The 24,200-nt window shown below is 24.9% G+C and overlaps 1 protein-coding gene across 1 annotated transcript; it reads right to left on the reverse strand.

Moving 5' to 3' along the window:
• Nucleotides 1-408: 408 nt before the first annotated feature.
• LOC129972321 (PRELI domain-containing protein 1, mitochondrial-like) lies at nucleotides 409-1,613 on the reverse strand. The gene has a single exon (XM_056086417.1). It carries the CDS (start codon nucleotides 1,367-1,369, stop codon nucleotides 764-766), a length of 606 nt encoding a protein of 201 aa, XP_055942392.1. The 5' UTR covers nucleotides 1,370-1,613; the 3' UTR covers nucleotides 409-763.
• Between the last annotated feature and the right edge of the window lie 22,587 nt (nucleotides 1,614-24,200).

Consider the following 24,200-nt stretch of genomic DNA (forward strand, 5'->3'; position numbering starts at 1 on the left):
CCTGGATATTCATGGTACAAAGTATCTTGTAACAGACAATTTTGATACAGTTGCTTACTGTGTGGTATTTCATAGAAAGCAGTGACTGGATTAAAAAGAATTACAGTAGATAATTTGATCGAAGCTTTGATAATTCAAATATGTAAAAAGCGTGATTATAAAGTTAAAGAAACATTTTCCTCTCTACAAATCTAAAGTTAAAGATATGTTAATTAATCCATACGAAAATAGCAAAATTACAACTTCTACATCTATTTCAAAGCAATTTTTACATTTTTTCCAAATACTTTAAAACTAAAGTAATCAAATTAATGTAAAAGTAATCTAAATTAATCAATCAATTAATTAAGGAATTTCCTTTAAAAAATATCTCATTAAAACAGTCAAATTAAAAACATGTATCAATCAGTAAAGGTTATAGCCAATTTTAGTCATTTTTTCGTGAATAAATTTGGGTTTTGTTTAATTTTTATATTTCATTTTTAATATTATAATAAATTTATAATTATTTCTTGTATAAATCTTTGAACACATTAAATATAGTATCAAAATTAGTTAAATATAATAATTTTCCTTCATTTTAGCTGTATGTAACAAATTGGATACATTATACACAAGTCTGCATGCATAGTGAATGATTAAAAAGAACATGAAACAAGTAAAACAGATTGAATAGCTTAGGTTAATTAAAGTCAAATTATGAAATAGAGCAAGAATGAACAAAAATTCAACAACGAAAATTCGCCAAATATTTTGTTATATCTTAAGCAACAATTATAGGAACTGTTTTTGGTGTTGCCATTTCTTTAGCTTTCTTTGCTTTTTCACGAATTTTATCTTTATCTAAGAATGATGAAGATTTGATCTCCACATGAGCCGTTGATGGAAACCTGTTGGCAAGAACATATTCTAATCCTTTGCAGGTTTTCTGGACATTCTTTTGGAATCTTCTGATCATGTATGATTCAATTATACTTGGGAGGTAAAGTTTCGTTCTTTCAATCCAAGCTTTCCTTTCGACAACAGTATTATATTCTTCTTTCTTTCTATAAAAACATTCTTCCTTGATTTGAGCAATAGATGTACCGACGTTCCAAGTGTAAGTACGAATTGTTTGTTTTTTAGGGTCAATAAATGATTCTTCTATGATTGGTTCATTTTTAATAGAAATGTTATAACCAAAGGTAGAAAACCTGACAGTTTTGGTCAGAAGCCTTTTCGTATGTAGCACTCCATTTTCCACCTGCCGAAACAAAACATCTTCAGTTCGAACATGCTTGCTGTATGGATTTGGATAGCGGACCCAAAATATATCCGCTATTTGTAGCCATGTGTATGGAAACACATCTGCACCTTCAAAGAATTTCATTGCAGCAGTAGAATAAGACTAGATGGACTTTTGGCCTTCACAATTCACGAGCGAATGATTAATTTACAAAGATAAAGTTACAGGAAGAGCATTTTGAAGGCAAACTATATCCGATAGAGTATCCACAACAGAAAATTTACAACGTGATAAATCGCACGTGAAAACTGACCTTATTTACCGGTGACCGGTTATTACTCGAGTGAAACCAGAAAATCCTGGAAAGGAAGAAAAAGTAATGACGAAAAAGTAAACAAAATAAAATTTCCCTGTTGCCACTGATGTAAAAAGACAGAATATAAGTATCTTTATAGAATAAAAAGATTCTTATTAGAATATTAACTTTAGAACGTAACAAAATAAGAATATCATACGTTTCGAAAATTGATTAATATATCATAGCTTATATTAAGACCATTTGAGAAAATTTTTCAATTATTTCAAGAATTATGAGGACATCTCAACTTCTCTTTACGATTGCGTGTATGTATGTAAACAAATACGCGAGTGTGGGTAGAGTTAACCGGAGGACGTATTGGAAGGATCAAGCTAAGTTCCAATTAGTGCCTGTAAACGGCGCCAGCAGTCTACAGCCATCTATAGGCGCTAACAAGAACTATCCCAATTGCAAGATTAGCTATAATAGGGGTTATAAGATTTGGCAAATAAGCACATTTGTGGCGAATTATGCCAATCTTTTTCATTTCCTATTACGCGATTTTGTTTTTTATTTTATTCCGCCAAAACTTGGAATCGTCAAACTGTTTCGTTTCTTTTACTCTTTCTGAAACTTTACTCGTTTCTTTCAAATTCTTTCAGAAATTCATCATAATTTTTTTTTATTTTAAATTGATTTTGATGTAAATAAATTCTTTATTATTATTAAAATGTATTTATTTATTAAGAATTTTTTAAGTCATTTGTTAAAAATTATTATTTATTAAATAACATATTGAAAATATAAATGTATTTATTTATTATTTTTTATTTTATTATTGTATAATTATTTTTCATTTGAAAGAAAACGTCACCAACAGTCGAAAATAATAGAAATATTTTCATGCGAAATTTGAATAAATAAATGTTATGTTATTGCGATTCGAAATAACATTTGACTGCAAGGACTCTCCATATAATATATATATATAAATTTTTTACTATATGCAAATTTTTTTTCTAATAAAAGAGAGCGTGCGCTTGTGTATGCAGAGAAGAATAAATATGTTTTTTAGGGTAGGAAAGTGTAATGTTTGGTAGAGCAATTTTTTAATTTTTATTATTTAAAAACAGCGAAAAAGTTTGAAGTTTTTCTGCAATAACTTTCGAAAATGTTTCCAAATTAAAAAAAAAAGATTTTAATTCATCTTTAAAATAAAAGTATATTTAGACATATATCTTTTTAATTATAAAATCTTATGATAGTCTTTATTTTAACAAATTTTTAAATTTTGGATTTTTAGCAATATCGTAAATGAAAAACAAATCATTTTCATTTTTCAATCAAAGCTGAACGATTTTTCTTTGTTAAAAAATATGAGATAAAATTATTCATACTTTTAATATAATAAAATTTATAGGCTGGCATGCCATCAATAAATTGCATCTTTCGAGGCAGGTTGTTGGACTTAGAGCTTAATAAAATTTATTGGCTGGCAATTAGCTATTTCTTAGATAGCAATATTAAGAAATCTTGTTTCAAAAATTAAATTAAAATTTCAATAAAAAATTAACAAAATTCCAGCATTTTCTTTATAACTTCGAAACATATCACTGACCAAAAACATTTTAAATTTTTAAAAAATTAGTTTTTCAGTTATCTTTTTTTTTTTTTTTAATTCCATTCAATATTTTTCTTTTTTGATCTTAGTATTCTTCAAAATACTTTTAAACTTATTTTTCAAAAATATTTTTCATTGGTTTAGTAAACTATACTTCTATATGAGCACATTGCAGTGATATTCAATACAATTTTATGCGCATATTATTGTCATTTTAATTTTTTAAAGATAATATAAAACTAAACAATTAAAATCTACAATCTTGGCTTTCTATAATATTTTGGATGAAGATTCAGATCTACTTTATTATTTTCATTTCTATTATTTATTTTTTATTTATTTTATTTCATTTATTTTAGGTTAACATAAAATTAAAAATTAGGTATAACTGGAGCATCATCTTTTTTTTTTTTTTCCTAATAAAATGCAGTTGATTTTTTTATTTGATCAGCTTTTTATGGCTTTTTTCTATCATTTAATGAAAAGCAATTTTAAAAATTAACTTTCTATTAGTTTTAATATATTTACTTCTTAGCTCAATCATTAAATAAGTCCTCTATCAACTGCAAGATAATTCTTTTCGAAGGTTATGTTAATTATTTATATATTATAGTTTGCTTAAACAGTAATTCTCCTAAAAAACTAAGAATTAAAGAATAATTAAACTAAAATTAAGTATTAAAAAAAATTCTCATAAACAGTATTTTTTATAATAATTTACAACTATATATAATTTGTTATTTTTTTGCAATTCATGCATTAATTTAACAAAAATTAAATTTATTGCAAATACTTTAATTGACATAATTAAAGTAATACTAAATGTATGATGGACAGACCAGCTGGTCACCGAAAGCAGCTGGTACATCCCTAATTATTTCGATTTCGTTTCCAAAGTATATATCTAACAATAATCATCCTTATAATGTAAATGTGTTTTCAATGTGAAACAAAACAGTCTACTTATCATTGGGGAACGTGGTGTTTATATATTAAATAGTCAGCTAACATTAGAGCTCATGTTTCTTCTTCGGCTCTAGCTATGTCATACATGGAATACCTGCTTAATTATGCACCGACTCCTCTTAAAATCTAAAATTACTATTTATTGACTGATTCTCTATTTAGCATTTATGTTCAGCAGCCGGGTATGCGCCTATATTGTTATATTAATGTTGAGTGTGTAGCATGGACCTTTAATTGTTCTATAAATTTCTACATATCTTTTCTGATCAACTACTATTCTTTGAATAATCTGCTTTTATTCTCTGAAAATGTAATGAACTTGTTTGTAGATTATTTGATGAAAATAAGCTGGAATGTATAAACCCCTTCAAACCCATAATGGGATTTATGATATTTGATTTTATCAAGTAAATTCTTCCAATCAGACTTCAAATCTTAAGAAATAAAAAATTCAATTAAATTTGCATCAAAAACTATTGTTATGACTTTTACAAACGCTATCAATAGAAGGATATTGGAAAACCTATCAGGAAAAATGATAGAAAAAAAAAACCATGAAGGAGCCCGAAGTGGAGCAGTTCTCTTAGTTTTCGGAAAGGGGATATCCTACAATGGCAAATTTTCAGGCACTGTGTTTTAATTTTGTTCAATTAAATCCTATTACTCCTTCCAATGATTAATACATTAATCTTATCCGGTATCAATGACATCATGTAATTTGATCTTGACCACTTGTTATCTGCTAGGAGAGAACAGATTAAGGAAAAAAATGTCTTTGACGGCAGATCAAAGAGATCCTTATATTTTCTATAGACTACTTATATTCTCTTTTCAAATTTATCATAGAAATTTTACAAAATATAAATATTAAGGTGATTCGAACCTTTAATTCGAAATATCGTAGTATAATAATATTTTAGGTTTCATTTTAATCTATCTTTATATTGTTCTTTTTCCTTAATTACAACAGCAATAAAGTAAATAAAAATGGTGTTTAATATCGACAATATCAAACACATTCTTGAGTATAAGACCAAGAATTAAGCAGGATCGGTCTTTAGTCGATTGCTTCCAATTGGGCGACGTTCATAAGGTCTCTTTCTTATTTCCTGCATACAGGGTTAATTTTTCTTCCGCCTTGCCATGGACCTTAACAAACATAAAAGAATCCTAGTAGTCTTTTTACGAAGGGTATTGTATGTTCGTAACATAAAATTTACAGCTACTTTGTCTATTTAGTAGGGGAAAAAAAGGGGGGTCACGAGAAGGGTATTGGGACCAGACATTTCCGTACGAGTTAAACGTCCAATAAATCATTCTTGCTCATTGAAGAAAGGGCTAGAGAGTGATTAGTCTTTGCTAAAAACGCATAAGCCTGCTGGCAAGAATGTTTAGTGAGAAAATGTATTGGTATTTTAACTAAATTTTGATACTTAAACATAAGGAAAAAGCTTCTGTCTGTCTGTACATGTGCTGACTTTACAAACCAGCCTTTTTGACATGTATCAATCAAATTTGGCAAATATTTAGTTTGGTGGGTAAAAATGTGCTTTTCAGAGTGATTAAAATTTTTTTAATTAATTAAAAATTAAGCGAAATATTGGTCTTTATTCGGGATAACTTTTTAAAAGTTTACAGTAGAAAAATAGTTTTTATAGCATTATAAAATTAATATATATATATATATATATATATATATATATATATATATATATATATATCCTTTTAATGATACCAAATTTGTTTATCATACAATTTTTTTTACAATATTTAATAAATTTTTTGAAATATATTTTAAACGTATTTTGCAACAATATATATTTCACTGTTGAAAAAAAAAAGCTCAAAGCCGTTTTCAATGTTACTACTAATTTTGTATCAGCTTTTTTTTTTTTTTTTTTTCTGTTTCCATCATTGTTACCAGTTTTTTGTCTATCATTGTTTCTATCTTTTTTTAGAATTTACAATTTAGAAGAATTCAGAAAGTTAAAACTCTTCAGCAACGGAAATTATTAACTTCTAGTCCACTTAACATGCTATTTACTAATGGATCTGTGGCGAAACTTTTCATGAGCAGAAAATAAAAATTTCAAGGCATTTCTTCTTTAAAAAATAATTAGCATTTTATGCATTGGATTCTGGTTCATTATAAAAGTGGTGTTTTCTATAAAATTTGAATAAAGGAATTTTTAAATAAAAGCCTTTTAACTAGGTAATGTGAATTTATGAAATTATTATACTGCACTGAATTTATTCAAAAACAAGATATTTGTTCTTAATTCGAATTCTCCTGTAATCCTGAAAGTTTATTTTTAAGAATTTTATTTTAACTTTTGCAAGCTCAAATGCTCACAAAAATAAGTTTTTTTTTTTTTAATTTTTAAAACTTTTTTTTATTATCGTAGATATGGATATTCTATCAACATTTTTATTTATTAATCACCATTTTAACAAGACGCATTTATCCATATGTCATTAATGGGAACATTTGGAATAATATAGTTTTTTTTCGTGAAATAATTTGCAGAAGGGGAAAAAATCCCAATCCGATTTCTTTTTTGAATGAAAATATGATAGTTGAATGCTTTGTGAGAAAATTGAAGAATGCCTTTGGAAATAAAATAAAATTAAAAATAAAAATAAAACCATGAAAATTTTAAATTTCTGGCTTGTGGTAACAGATAAGACGCATTTCAAATTTATATATTCATCTACGGATTCTCTTGACAGTTTCAGTTTCTTTAGCATTTATAGAAAGAAAGTTTTCCAACTTGAAATTAATTACGATCATTAAATCATTAATTATAAAACATACGATCATTAAATCATTAATTATAAAACAAACTTACGATCATTAAATCATTAATTATAAAACAAACTTACGATCATTAATTCAGCAAGGACGCTTAAATTGTTGGGCAGATATATCGATTGGATCTGAAATCAACTGGATTTCGGATTTATATAAAAAGTTCGCAAAAGGAAATAAAAACAAGAAAAATTGCTCCCTAATAATAAACGACAATAATGATCTATGAATTTTCAATTATTTTTTTATATAAGTCCTAAAAATTATTTATTTCTGACAATGTTCTTGCATTTCAATTTTCTTTTTGTACCAAATAAAGAATTTTCATAAATCTTTGTTAAGTCACTGAAATAAATAGTATAGTGACCTATTTACTTATTACAAATAGTATTTTGTCCATTTGTTGGCTAGCTTATGTGTATTCATGAATTAAAAATTAAAGCATATGTTTTAAATTATATATAAATTTACGAGTATGTTTGGTTTATTAATCCGTGTGAAAAACACGTTTTAATCATTTTCTATTTAGCATTAATTTCTATTTGTGATTTCCATTCTATTGCTGAGTTATATCTATAGCAACATTTTATTTAATACTAGTCACCTAATAACTGGCTAGCCAACGTTAATGACCGCTAAAATTTTCAATTAAATACTTTACATAACTGGGTCTTAATAGCTTCTTAAGCAAATTATTTATAAGCTTCAAATTTTGATAGATAGTCTATAATAAATATTATATTAGAAGACTTCTATGATTCTATTCATTTTACTATGCATTTTCCTTATTTTCTGCCAAAGCCACTAACCATCGTGGATGCACTTTGATATTTTTAGTCTTTTAACAATACAATCTAATTTCTAACCTAGAGCAAAACAAAAATTGGCATTTTTCTTCATATTAAAAATATTTTAAATGTAAATTTTTCAGAATTTTTTTTTTTTTTTTTTTGCAGAATTAGATAATTATATTGCTTATTTTCCTGAGATCAGCTTTGCCAGTCATAATTTTTTTAAAGGGCAGAATAATAATTCGCACAGTAAAACGAAAACTGAACATTTTTTTGCAAATTTAATAATAACTTTGGTGTTCATCAAGAATTCTTATGCTTTTGTATAATTATTCTTGATACGCTTACTATTTGCTCAGAATTCTTAAGATTTTTGCAGGAAAATGTGCCTAAAATATTTTTAGAAAATTGATTAAATATGAAAAAAATATTTATACTGCAAAAAATTACAATCATTGAAAAAAAAAATTTCTGAATATATAAAAATAACATTTATACTGTAATATTTTCGAAAGTTATCGAGGGGAAAAAACATCAAGAACTTGCTTAATTTTTAATTAATTAAAATTCTAAATGAAATTTTAAAAAATTGCTCCGAAGTGCACGTTTCATCCGCCCAACATAGTAAGTTTGGTAGCTATATGTCTTACGGTTTGATTAATAGAGCGTCAACGCCCATATATACAGACACGCAAACACATATTGATCTTTATTATTAGTAGAGATCGCTCTACTAATAATACGCTTTATTATTAGTAGATAATGCATTTCATGTTTGTAAAGATGAAGTTTTGTTATGGAATTTTTATTCACCCTCTCAAGTGACACAGTTCAAAATTGCACTACACGTTTGTATTCTCTATGACTATACATAATTTTGCTAGAAATTAACTTGTCAATTTACTTAATTTTTAATTTCACATGAGTAGTGTCATCCGGTACTGAATATGAGAAAAAAAAACAATTTATTTTTAAATTACATAATGCATATAATCTGCACTAATTATAAAGATAAATTTGTGTGTGTTTGTATTGGTACTGTACAGGGAAAATCGTTTGATCTATAACAACCAAATTTTGCACATATATTCAGTGCGGAAATTTGAAATTTCGGTGGGATTTTTTGAATTTTCAGTTAATTAAAATTTGTGAAATTTTGGTGTTTTTGAAATAATTTCTGAAAATATTATAGCAGAAAAACAATTTGTACAGCATCTTAAAATTCAAAACATTATCTTTTTAATGATGAAAATTTTTTTGCCATATAATTTTTTTTTTATTTTTTTAAAAGTTTTTAAGTTTATTTTACAACATTGTATTTTATTACTGAAGAGAAACTGAAACCATTTACATTGTTGCTCCTAATACCTCATCTTAGCCTTTTCCCACTGATATGAAGGTTTGGTTTATTTTCCCATGTTGAGTTGACTTAAATATGAGGCATGCTTTTAATAATTTTTCTATGTATATTTTGTTACATTATATAAAAAAAAAGTTCGCCCTTTTGTGACCAAAACTGAGTGAATTATGACAATTTGAATGTCACTGTTTTATAAAAATGCGGAACTCCATTGACTGCCTCGAAGATACAAAATCAGTGCCCTGAGTTTCCCCAAGATTGATCAATCTAAAATAATTACATTTTTTATTGTCCTAAAATAAGGATATTCAAGGCTTTATAACTCGGTCAGATTTGCCGCAAAGATGGAAACGTTAGACGGTCAAGATTATTTTACTGAATAGGATCCCTAGGTCTGAAGGATCGTATAAAATTTAGACTTCATAATCGTTTACAGAAGTACTTTTTTAAATGAAATAAAATAAAATATTACGTCATTTAAATCTTTTAGAAAGCAAAATTAAAAATAAAATTTCATGACGAGGCCAAAGAAAATATTATTGAATTATGTTTTTATTTAATTCATAAAATATGTAAATATTCTGTAATACAAATTAGATATTAATTCTGAACTCATATATTTTTTAAAGACGTGTTTGGTTTTTAAAAAATGTAATTATTGAAGTTTTATCAATTCCGGCTTCAAATTCAAGTTTACATTTTACGAGAGCTCATAGAAAATTAGAGAAAGGCATCGAAGAACAAACAGAATAAGGAAAGGCTTCAATAATAGTATCGGTGATATGTTTATAAAAATTTGAAGCTTAAAAACATTTTGCTTGAGAATCTATTAAGAGAGTTACATAAAATATTTAAAAATGTTAATTCTAGGCAAACCAGCTAGTTGCCAAAGGGGAATAGTAACAATAATTTAAAAATTTTAAAAAAATAAATTAAAATTTTTTTAAATCTACTTTTAATTCACTAATTAGAATATCTTTTAAAAAGTGTTTTTTTTACAAAAGTTATTTTATATAACTAGTAAAAATGGTCTAGAAATAAGTATTATAGAAAATAGTTTCAGATTGGGCCTCGCGTTTTCTAAGACAAACCCTGTAACAAAGGTACTAGAAAGTATTATTATAAAATATTCTTTAAAATATTTTCAAATATTTAATTAAAATATGAAAAGAAATTACACAGAAATAAAATTGATATCACTGAATAATTAATATTTTGAATTTTAAAATGGCATAAGAATGACTTCTATGCAACAATACGCTCCGAAGTTATTGAGACGAAGGATTAAAACGTCAATAAATTTTTAAAGAAAAAAACCTATTTGCAATTTTAAAAACTTTTCTTAGTGAACATTTATTATTCAAATTACGAACCAACTTTCGGTCGAACGGTCTAGCCTTCAGAAATCTCGAATATGTTTTTGCCTTATAAATGTTCTAACTTAATTCAGAGACAACATCCAATCTATAAATTTAATCCTGTTAAAATTTTTGTAAATAATGCAACATCCTTTTCAGAAAAATTAGACATATCAATCGAATGAAAAATTGAGCCCAATAAAAAAATAATAAAAGAATAAACAAAAATCGATATTTTAACTTGAATTTATTTTTGCAAACGATTGCCTTTATTTGAGAAGCTACTTTTAAGCGATTTCTTTCTTTGATGAATACAATACCAAACAAGAAAGGGGAAAATATAAAACTCATGTTATTAAAATTTTTTGGTTAAAAATCTTCATTATTAAGCAGATTAATAAAAATAATAAAAATTTTGCTATATGCTGCCTTCCAAATAGCTCTTCTCGGTCCTTTTTAATGAATATTAAATCAACAGAATAACGTTAGAGTAAGATGCTGATACCCGTTCGTAATTTCAGTCTTACTGAAGAATAATATAATTATTAATGTGTTTATCTATATGTTAACATGAGTTACAAGACAGACTGCCGCCCCAAAGCTTAACATTTAGCAAACGTGATTTAGAGGATAAAAATGTGTACTTTTAGGCAATTTATCAAAATTTACAACTATAATTTTAATTAATCTCTCTCTCTCTCTATATATATATATTTATTTATACATACTATATATTGGGATAAAACTCATTCGACATGGTTGTATAAAAAGTGGTTTTGTCCATTATTGCTATCAAAACATTAACTATATTAAAATGCAGCTCAAAACAGCGAACTCAAAAACTGACTAAAATACAACGATAAAAAAGTATTAAATAAGAAATAAATCGTAATAATAATTCCAATATTCTTTATCAAGTGTTTGTAATATTTATATGCTACAAGGGAAAAATAGATTCAGTTTTATCAACTTTACTTAAAAATCATCCGTTCAAAATGGATATTCACAGACCAATGCGAATGTCAAATACTTTGTTATATCATTTGTGTAAACAAATAACTGTCTGTTTAATTATTCCTTAATTTGTCTTTTTTTTTAATTCAATAAAAAATTTATTCATTTGCCTTTATAAAATGAAGGTATTTGTTTGAAGGAAATTAGATCATGAGTTCACTGAATTTTCCCATCTCCAGGCATGGGTTAAAGTGTAATTATCAAGTTTCGCGTGGGAAAAATGTTGATTATCCCTTAAAAAAGAATCATTATCCATCAATCACTCACATTATAAGAATGAGAAATATGCATTCCTTACAGCTTTTCTAACTGTTTACCAAGTTTTCTCTAAAAGGTAATTAAATTCCGTTAATCCTGCAACTTTAGCACATATGATACTAGATAAGAGCGCATCTGTTTACCACCATCCGGTGGTTTTGTTGCCGTAAGCAAATTGGGGTAGCTTTTCAAAAGCAGCAGAGATAGATAAGTAGATGGAAGTGGAAAAATCAATTACAGAACTGTCATAAGTATCTATTTTTCTTTCTTTATGCTCATAAAAGCATCGGTTACTGCGCTATCTAAGAAATACTTTTCTGCAAATAAGCTTTCTTTGAGAAACTACATTTAAGCAATTTTATTTTGATGATTAAAATGCTAAAGAAAAAAGAGAAAAATATCAAAATAATGTTTATTAAAATTAATTGATAAAAAAACCTTCACTTTTAAATAGAATAGTAGATAAATAAAAATTTTACAAGATGCTGCATTCCGGTGGATATCAAATCAAAGAATAACATTAGGTCAATATACAGATATGCAATTGTAATTTCAATCTTAATGAAGAAATATATAGTTGTTCATATATTTATCTATACTTTAACATGAATTATAAGACAGACTGCCGACTCCAGAAACTGAAAATCTGTCAAACATGCTTTAAAAGATGAAAGCGTGTGCTTTGATGCAATGCATCAAAATTTCCAGTTAAAATTTTAACTAAACAAAATGTTGATGTTTTCCTCTTATAATTCCCAAATATATTATTGTACAAAAATAATACTAACACCATTTTCCAAACTTAATATCAAAATCCTTTTATTGATATCAATTTCATTATCATACAATTGTCTTTTTAATATAAATAAACTAAAAAAATATTTTAGAATGTATTTCTACAATAATTTTTATTATTGTAATAAAATTCATTTCATTCCCAAGACTATCAAAATTTAACTAATCAAGTAAAGATGAATTTATTCTTTTGTCATTAATTTAAACTTGTTTTTTCTGTCACTCAACATTACGCGTTTGTTTGTATGCAATATAGTGATTACAAAAAAAAAAAAAAAGTATGGCAGCAATAATATTATTTGATAATAATAATCTTTGAAAAAAAATGGAATATTATGTTTACAGTAGTAGCTGAAAAATCTACAAACGAGGTAAACAATTCCTTATGACATCTTGAAACAACACAATTTCTCGTACCCTTCAAGATATTTTATTTGTTCAATAAAAATGCTTAGGTAAATTAACACAGCCATATTCGAAATTTTGTTAAAATACCATTTTATCATTCAGATTTAGTATTTAAAACTTCAAAAAATACATTTGGAAATTATGAAATTTTCTTCTGAAGCATTAACCAAGGTTTCTTTTATTCGCAAAATAATTATTTTTCTTCAAAAGTAAAATTTTCTTTTAGTGCGAGTTGATTAGTGATGGCATTCAGGTATCTAATTTTAAGGATAAATATCCACGATGGTTATTTATTTTTCAATTAATTGTATTCATATAAAAAAACTGTATGATCTTATATGCTAATGTTATAAAGAGGCAGAAAAAGTATAAATATAAAAGATAGAAAGGGAGGGAAGCATATAATTTTTTTTATTTCATAAAATTTTTAAAAAATTAATAAAAAAACAAAGAATAACACATCATACATTTAACATACTTAATTTAAATTCTTTTTAGTTACAATGAATAATAATGAGGTAGACGATTTTTTAAAAAGTAATTTTAACTAAATAAAAAAGAAAGATTTTTTTTTTTTTTTATTTAAAATGATATTGGAAACAAAAGTGAAAGATACTGTTTACAGTTTTTTTTTCTTCCAATTTTCAGGCTGTGGTTTAAGCATTAATAAGAATCATGTTTTAGAGGTAGAATTTGAATTTTGAGAGGAGTTGCATAGATTATCAGCTTTGATACAATACCTTGAGAATATATTATATCATATATTCCAATTGTAAATAATTGTGCTTTCTCTTTGTTCATTAAGTTTTTTTTTTTTTCCTGTCAAGTTATCTTTATCTCTTTAGAAGTTCCCAATTATATGGTACATATCCAAGTTCAACTGCTCTTTCATATGCTAAAAGATTTCTTTTTTCTTCTTTTGTGAATACAATGGCCCAGGAAGTTCTTTCAGTTGCATTTAAAATGTACAAAACTACTTTGATTTTTAAAATACTGGTTTCATACAAACTCCTTCCTCAAAACAATGATCAGAACATATTTTGTGATCCTTCTGACATTATTCATTCTCTGTCCATCCTTTTTTCTATAATGAATAAAATCTGTCTTCAGTTGATTGCCATCTATTTTCTTTTATTGATCCAATTGATATATGTAAGTTAAACCACTCAGACAGTTTTAACCTACTTGTGTCAGTAGTTTAAAATTTTTACTGAAGGTGAATTGAATCAATATTAAATTATTTTTGGAAATTAGCCTTTCTTTACGTTTTTGTAATGGGGACAATGGAAGTTGATTTAAAGTCTCCAAGTGACTAAAGTCATATTCTCCAAGTTATTAAATTCCTATTGAACAAATGAATTTGCAGATAATTTGATTCAGAGATTATGATTATTTTTATTATTGATTCTAAATTGTAAATAATTTTTTTCAATTTAACATAAACAGTGTTAAAATTCATTATTCCATTATAATTATTCATTACTTTAAAACAAAAAAAATTATTTTCCCATTTTATTTTTCTAAAACATTTTTTTTTTTCCTTTATCCTCATAGAAATTGCCTTTTTTAATAATTTAGTCAAAACCTTAATTCTAAAAGATAAAGTAGGTATATAAACTATATAAGTTTTAAGGATTTTCATCATCCTTTATAATTTTTTTACACATTATCTCAGAACTATTCATCACTTAGTATTTATCCACTCATTTGAATCAGTTAAAACAATATTAGTGTAGCATTTTTTAAGGTGGAGTAAATGTTTATTTTGTTAATGGTTTGGTTAATTAATATACATTTGTATAATACAATAATGAATGCTTGTGAAGCAAATCATATTTATTTCATGAATTATTATTGAAAATCAAAATGAGAAGAAATTAAGCTTAAAAAAACTAAGAAAAAGAAAAATTTCTTGAGAAAATGTAAGTGTCGAATAAAATATGACTTAAATATTATGCAAAAATTAACAAATGATATTTAACAATTTAATTGAAAATTCTATTGACTAATTTAGAATACACTAATATTTTTATATTAAATTAAAAAATAATTTTTATTTTTTGAGATTAAAAATTACATTCCAAATTTTCTTTAAAAGTTTTAACTTCTGTGCATTATTATAAATGTAGAAAATTCAACATTTAGAACAAATTTATCCATGATATTAGAATTTTTAATACAAATTTTCTTTTAAAATATTATTACACCAATCGTATAATTAGAAATAATTTATTCTATTACCTTTTCAAATTTAGTTTGGCTACTTTCAATCAAAATTCTGATTTTTAGCATTAAAAGAAGAATTAAATTGCTGTATGCATAAATAAATGTATTGAAAAAGTACTTTTTAAAATCATGTAATATTAATCAGCTTATGCATATAATTTTTAATTCAATATAAATCTTATTTTAACAAAACAAAAATTAGTTTTTATTAAATAGAAAATATTGAATATTTTGATGATTCCTTTGAGGATTTTTGGTTATCATACTTTCTTAACAGAGAATAAGCCATATTTTATCAAAAACTTAGCTAAAATTATATATATATATCTTTACAATGCATATTTTTACAAGTATGAATTATTCAATTTGAAAACAAATTTTAAAGAGTTCATCATGCACATTATCAACATTAAAATAAAATAAAATAAAAAAAAAAAGAATGGACAAAACTGCAAGAAAGAGATTACAGATTTTTACTATTGCAATTTTTAGACCACAAAATATAAATGCTTTATTGCTACTATAAATACTAGCAAATAACAAAATCTTATAAAAAATGTTTTAAATGTTCTATAACACTAATTTATTACTTAATTAGGTAAAAATATATATAATTTTTTAAAAGCATCATTTAAAAATTTTTTAGCTAATTTTTAAAAAACATTTAGCTTTGTACAACAACAAACAAACAAAATATGGGCATTAAAATTAATAGTATAAAAAAAACTAAAATACTTTCCAATGAATACAGCAAATTGCAAGAAATAAAATTAAAACTACATCGAATTTGTATTCCAAATAAAGCATCATTTTTAGCTTCCATTAAGAATTTAAATGAAACTTGTAAATTCATTCCATTACTTTGTGAAAACTTTAAATTTCATTTAACAAACCAATAGAAGATAGAATTTAATTATGAGTTAACATATTAGTTTCTTGCCATTTAATTAATTATAAATAGAAGGCGCCTGTAGAAAATTCAGCTTTCCCAAGTTCCCACTGTACTCAGCCACAGTCAACATTAATTTCTAGTCAAAAATTAGATTCCTAAAACGTAATTATGAGCAAAAATAAATATATTATAACACGGTATTATTCTTTTATTAAAAAAGATCGTGCATAAATAAGGTCTGCCTTCATCATAGATCCAACCGACATTCGTCCACACTCCACCCTATACATTCCAAAAATGCGCTTCATTCTTGGCGGGTAAATAAATTTTCAAATTTTGGCGAAAAAAGCTTTTCCGTAAGCAACCATACATCGATTCCCCCATTTCCATCACTACCGGAATGAAATCCGTCCTCCAGTGCTGCTTCCCCCCACTGCTCCCCCCTTTCAACTTCAAATGGGGGGTTCAAGCGTCCTCCGGTTAACGAGTCTCCGCGAGTGTCTGTTATTATTTGGAGAAGATTTCATTCGTTTATTAATAAGTTTGATCAAAGCTCCTGCTCGTATTTTTAAATACTTTAAAATATAGAATTGCATTGATATGTTGAATAATGGGCAAAAGCTTTATATGCAAACGCTTTTAAACAATTTCATTTAATGTATTAAAACAATTTTATTCCAAGATAACGAAACTAATATTTTATGGCAGATCTTCTATCTTAACAGTCGTAGGGATATTATATGATGCATTTAAAGATAAGTGTAGTTTCATTAAAGCAAATATTAAATTTCTTACGAAATTTATAACAGATAATTAAAAACGATTGAATTTGGAAAATAAAATTCTATTACATAATATATTTTCATATCTTTTTAAGTCCCTCTGAATAAAAAATTGACTAGTAAAAAGTGTATTATCTTTTGCTATGAAATATAATTTCATCTGTAACTGAATCATGTATTCTTAATCTCTCTATAAGTGAGTGATTTATGTCCAAATTTCTATCAGTAGAATAGTTTCAAGTACTGTTCATCTATACTTCTCCGGCTTTTCACAATTATATACTGTATATTATGTTAAAAAAAAAAAGACCAGATATATTTAGCAACTTAAACCAAATTTCAGAATTCTTTTTTTATTATCATTAGAATAAGCTAGTTTTCAATTAGAATGGTTGTGAATGTTTGAATGCTTTTTACTCTATAATTCCACTTTTTTGATTAAAATGACTTTATTTATACACATGTATTAGCTAACATAAAATTATTCTTCCCCTTTATTTAATATGACTCAAATTTGAGAGTTTTCAAAACTGTTGTATTGTTAACTTCAATGATGAATAAAAATTTTTAACGATTCTACAAATTTCTTTGGTTACTGTAAAATCAATTCATGCTCCCACATACTCATCAAATATAAATGAAGGTTTAGAATTAAAATCTAATGTGCATGTTGCAAAAAGAAAAATATAACACAATATGTAATTTGATGAGAGATAACATGGATGTTTGTGATGTCTCTTGAATTAACTCCTTTAATATAAATGTTACAAAATATTGCTAGATAACATGTATATTTATGCACATTTTTTTTTGTATTAATGTATCTAATATTGTAATAAGAATAATTTCAAATAAAATGATATATTTTTGTATTACTTGATGAAATATAAATTTCATATATATTAAATTTAAATTATATATATATTGCAAAGTCATGATTATATATATATATATATATATATATATATATATATATATATATAGCATTAGCTATGATTTCATTTATTCTGAGAGGCCATATATTTTTGATTAGTGTATTGACTTTTATCACCTTTTAAAATGTGCATCATTATCATGCACATTTATTATTTTCTGTAAAGATGTCTATATTTTTAGACTTAAAAAAAGTCCTTAGTTGTAATAAACATACAGTTTTGTTTCATTAATTTCTCTTAAATGCATGTTTTTGGCTATTGTGTTTATTGATATGAAAAGCTTTGCATACATTCAAAATTAATTAATAATCATCCATTTTAAAATTCATTATATATTGTTTATTTAATATACAATTAAATTTTCATAGTTTAATAGAACTAATGTTTAGAAATATCAGTAATATGTTTTAATTAATAATTATAGAATTTAAGGGTTGAACTTTAAAAAATACCTAATGTAAAGTTTATTATGTGGATCTTTATATATATTTTTTATAAATCATTTGTTATTATTTCTTTTCAGCGGATGTATATTTTTTATACAAATATTTACAATTTTTAACTTGAAGAATTTTTATTCTCAGCGTTGCTTCAGATATTTTCAAATTCACCTATTACAAAAAGATTAATTCCTCTTTCTTTTTTTAGGTATTATTAGCTAGTTTCATAAGAAATTGAAAGAAGGTGATTTGTAAAATCAGCATTCACATGACAACATTAATTGATAAAATAATATTTTAATTAATTTACATACCATAATAAAAATGCATTGATCAGCTTCTTCTTTTTAATCATATTTCATGTTACTATGTTAATTTAATGTTATATACTTTTGTATCATTTGCAAGATATGTCATTATTGATATATTTTACAAGTAATTTGATAAAGTTTTAGAAAATATTAAATTTTAAATGCATTTGAAAGATTTGAACACTCTACATCAGAAATACTAATTTTGAATAATAGGGGTAGATGAAAACAGTAACAGTCTTATATAAAATTTAATGTAATTCAAGTGAATATAATGAATGAATAATATAGAATGTTTAAATCTATGTAATATTAAAATCAAAGTTGCATGTTTGGGAAACTAAAAATGTTATTTCTATTTTTATAGGTAATGCAGTGCAACTTTCCCTGGAAACAAGTGTATAGCTTCAACTATTTTTGAAGCAATTTATCATAAAGCAATAATTTTTTTAAAAATATTTCTTTATAATGATAAGTTTCAGAACCACTTATTTTTTTAATGCTTCTTTTAAATTCTTATTGAATAAATTTCTGCATATTAACTGACTTAGAAAAAAAAATGGGTGTAAATATTTTAATATAAAATGTATTGCACTGTTTCAAATTAAAATGTAGATCTGTTTTATGTTTTGCAAAAAACTAGAGATTTTCATCATGTATCAATTATAATTAATGATATTTTTTTTTATTTCTAAGATTTTATGTTATTTAAAAACAGTTTTTTAAGTCTTTTTATATATTAACGAATGCTTAATTATTGATTGTTTTTACTATCACTAGTATATACTTTGTAATTTTTTAACACTACTTAATTTTATTTGCCTATTCTTTTCTTAAAGTAATGTTATGCATGAAGTTATTATTTTTATATGCTTTAAATCAATTAATATAATATGTAGATATTTTTTTGATATGTATATCTTAGTTCATTCTTCTTTTTCTGAAATGTATTTTCATTTTAAATTGCAAATTAATTAAAAAGTTAAAAGCTGAAAATTTTGTTTGGTTATTTAATTATATAAAAAATTGTAAGATAGCAATTAAATAATATGAAATGTATTTAGTAGCCAGGAATAAAAAATCCTGTATAAATTCAAGTTATGCAGTGTTATGTGTATTCAAGTTATGCAATAAATGTTTATTTTTTAAAAACTTATTTCATTTGGTGCATTAAATTTATGATTAACTTAGATTTTCTTTATCTGAATTTCCTTGTGTTTAAAGTATTTTTATCCTATAATCATTCTTTTAATCTATAATAGCCAACTTTAATTTGGCTACACACCATTAATGTTGCTGTAGGCTTTACCAAACTTGTTTTTAACCAAACAGTTTCTATAAAATCTAAAATATCAATTTTTCCTTGCTGAAAAATATATAATTATTAAAAAAGATATATTTTTCAAATTATGTTTTATAAAAATTCTTAATTTTTTAAAAAAAAAGTATAGTGGCAGTTTATGTTCAATATTTACTTGTCTTTGTGATAAAACAAATCATTTTTGTACAAATCAATGTAAACCATTCATTTTTGTATTAAAAATTAAAAAAAAAATAATATAAATTGAAAAGATTAATGCAATTTAATTTGCTTGTGTTTCAATTTTCTATTTCCTTTACTGTTTTTAAATTACTCTTTAGAATTAAGAAAACTTGATCTAATATTCTTAATGTAGTTTAGTTTTCTACAGATTAGATATCTCCAAATATTAGCAAAACTTTCTGATTCTAAAATAATTAATAATAAAGCCTTTATTTATATTATACCAGAAACATTTTATTTGATTATATCACTTTTTTAGAAGTTTAAATTGAATATTTTTATCACTATTTCAGTTCGTTACCCTTGTGATATTTGTGGTAGAGAGTACAGCCAGCCAGGAACTCGCAATCGGCACAAAAAGACACATTTCAATCTCTCTTACAAATGCTGGATATGTCCATCCCATTTTAAACGGAGAGATACTTTGAAAAATCATGTTCGGGGAGTTCATGGTGTTGCTACTTAAAATATTAAGTAATTGCCTTTTCTCTGCTTTTAAAATCAAAAATATTGTACTTTAACATCTCAAAATATTATATTTCCAATTAATATTTTAATTATTGGTTTGTATTATAATCAGTTACTAATCAAATTAATAATGTGAGGAAAGCTTAAAGGTGTATTATTAAGTTAAATAAAACTTAAATGTTACACATATATTTGAACAAAATTTAATTTTAAATTCCAGCAATATAATCTTCTGTAATTAAAATGATGCTCTTTCTTTCATCTTCACTTGCATAGAAATACCAACCAATAATGAGTCAACCAATAATGAATAGCTGCTCTTTGCTTTCTCAATATGTGTTGTGCAGACTGTAATTATAATTTTTGTTTGCATGATATTCTGTTGTAGAAGCTACTATTTTTATACTTATTTCATGCCATAAAGTGTCTGCTGAACTCTGAAGATATTTGGAGTTGAGATAGCAAGGAACAATCCATTTTCATTTAGTTGTTTTAGAAATATCAAATAAATAAACTAGTGAAGTTTCAAGTGTTTTTTTAAAGGATGGAAAGTAATTGTAAAGGAAAAAGAAAAACCAGTAAAATATTTTTTCAAATTATTGAGAGAAACCTGCAAAACCTTCATAAAAAATTCTAAAGATATGAAATATGTCTGTGGTAAATACCATTTATATTTCTAATTTTTAGAATTTTTTTTTGAAAATATGATTTTCATTGAACAAAAGCTAAAGATGGTAATAAATTTAGAGATTCATCATTTAACATTATTTGTATATTTTTTACCTACTGGAGCTGTGCTCATTGATTGAAAATTTTTGGACTGAATCTAAATATTATTGTGCTTTTTGATTGCAATGTTATGATTAATTGCTCATCCTTTTCCTGTGAACTATGGAAGTTTGAGGAGCAGGACGATAGCTTAGGTTTTATTCTCATAAAATGACCATAAATTTTTGAAATTTAGGAAGTTTTTTCTAAAATATTTCTTGCGTTCCTTCAACATTTGACATTTATCTTACTAAATTAAATTAAATTTTATTGGCTCTTTCGTAATATCAAAAATTTTGAAAACATTGTGAAACAGGATGAAGGATTCTGCCATTTGGTAGGAGAAACATGAACCGGCTTAACAAAAATCCTAGCTTGTAATGAAGAAATGGATATTAAATTTATCAGAATTATGTTATTTGTATCGATATGTATTATGTAGGATTTTCAGTGTTCCTAGTTGCTCAATATTTATTGCTCAGAAGTTTCTTGAAAGGCAATTTTATATTCATTTAATTTTCAAATAAGTTTTAGTGATATTTTTTCTTTATAAGAAAAGTGCTATAAAATGCAAAAAAAGTGTTATAAAATGCAGCGTCCTTTAAAATATGCAACATAGCATTCTTACTTGTATTTTATATCAAAGTATTATAAAATGCAAAATACATTTTAAAAAAACTGACTTATCTGTGTTATTTTAATTATTTTGGAGATATTTCATGATATTGATTTTGAGATTTAGGAAAGAGCTATAAAAAATGTGATAGTATAATATTTTTTATTGTGGGATTTCTATTTTTTATGTAGTAACTAAATATAAAAGTATTGAAAATTTAAAAAGTTGAATGTTATATCATTTCTCTTTATTAGCATATTGTTTCTGCTGATAATACAAGATGTACATTGTTATAATAGAAATGAATATTAATGTTGAGTAATGCATAGAATATGAATTTATTTGTATATTCTGTGGAATATGTTAAATATTGTGATTAATCAAAAAAATTAGAAATATATTTAACTTTTCTTAATAAAATCAAAATTAAATATTTAAAATAAAAGGAATTTATATTCTATGCCCTAAGAAGTTAGATAAATTTTTGTTAAAATATACATTATCTTTCCGCTTTAATTGTTATTGATCTCAAATGATGGTGTATTTCTATCTTGGTCAAAAGCTTATTTGATCAAGGATGCTTATGATTTTTGTTTCTTTTATTTTAAAAATTTCAGTCAGCTGTCAATGACTCATAATTCTAGTTTGGTTACATTTTTAAAAATATATTTTAAATAGTGCAGCAATAAATTATTTGTAATCTCTGAAAATTAAAAAAATAATAATGATCATTTTTAAAATTTATTTTAATTTTCAGTTCCTTATGATTTTTCAGTTTCAGTTTTTTCTGGCTTTTTTAACAAATTTTTTTTTGAATTGCTATTTGTTTTTCACTACAGATCTTTAGTCTTTTTAAAAGAATAATTTAAAGATATCTTTCATTTTAAAGTAATACTTATTGATAAATATTGAAAATTAAAATATGATTTTCCTTTCAATGACAGATTTGTATGATAGCAAGAGCTTCATAATAAAATCTCTCTTCGATCAATTTTTCCTTTGATTTTACTTAAATTTGCATTGCTTTCTTTTGTAAAAGGCTGTTTTCTAAGTATTCATTTTTTTGTAAGGATTTATTTTTACACGGTTATTTAATTATCATATAAAGTGTTTCAACTATGAACTGCAGATGTTTATAAAATATTATTTTATGTACAAAGTATTTTATTTGATGTATTTATTAAAAAAGAAAATGTATTTCATATATGTAAAGACTTGTTGGATTAAAAGACTTATTTTAATCATTTTTAAATTATTTTTTGTCATTTATTTTGCATTTAGGAAGATAACAATCTGAAGAAATAGTAATACTCATAAATAGATAGAATTTAAAGCCAAAGGGGGGGAGGAAAAAAAGAGGGAAGAAATTAACACCTATTTCATCTTGATTGTTAATTCTTGAAAATATCTCAATTTTATTTTTAAAAGCAACATGGTAAATTATTATTGGGGAAAAACCAACTTTTTTTGTGCAGAGTTTTCCTTGTGCAGCATTGCTGTAATTTTTATCTTATTTCCATTAATTTTGACGATTAGATAATTATTTCAAACGCAATTTAGCTAATCTATGAATGTAGGAAAGTTTAAAGTGATGACAACTTGAAAGATTAAAAAAAAAAAAAAAAAAAATATTTTATTAAACAACTGTTGTTTTAAACGAGTAATTGTTTGTTATCAGTTAAATTCAAAATAAAATTTAAAAAATTATGCATTCATGCACTCGTTTATACAGGTTTCTGCGACTTTTATTGGGAAAAAACAAAACACCCCCTGCCCCAGAATGGGAGGTATTAAGTTAAAATTCTTATTGGACAGAGTTTCAAATAAATTAGATTTCGTACCGTATATAGCTATTTTGCGGCAGTTCATATTAAATTAAATTTAGCTTCACACTTGTTGCTCATATGAAACATTTATTGCATAATATGTCAAGGAAATTCCTGAAGGTTTTTTGGATTTTGAAATATGCAGTCCCCCTACTTAATTATCTATTAGTAATCCTGAACATTTATCCAAGATTAAATTGGTAACAAACATGAATACACATGACACCCAGAAACTTCGATGAGAAGGGGAAAAAAAAAAAAAGAATCGAGAGATATTATTTCTGTGAATCATCTATCGAATTTCTCAAAATCTATTCAAACCAGATGTGAACGGATCAGAGAACATAATTGTGTGAATTGTCGTAAATGAAGATGAATGATTTTATTCTATTCGTATTGATCATTATTAGAACTAAAAGTCCTTCACATTGAAAAATATTTTTAAATGTTTTGATTTTTTTTGTGAAAACGGTAACTGACAGATGGCAGC

The sequence above is a fragment of the Argiope bruennichi genome, chromosome 6 (assembly GCF_947563725.1).
Source record: "Argiope bruennichi chromosome 6, qqArgBrue1.1, whole genome shotgun sequence".
Taxonomy (NCBI): domain Eukaryota; kingdom Metazoa; phylum Arthropoda; class Arachnida; order Araneae; family Araneidae; genus Argiope; species Argiope bruennichi.

Bases quoted from the DNA above. Each gene is read 5' to 3' on its own strand.
- LOC129972321 (XM_056086417.1), bottom strand. From the start codon at position 1,369: ATGAAATTCTTTGAAGGTGCAGATGTGTTTCCATACACATGGCTACAA.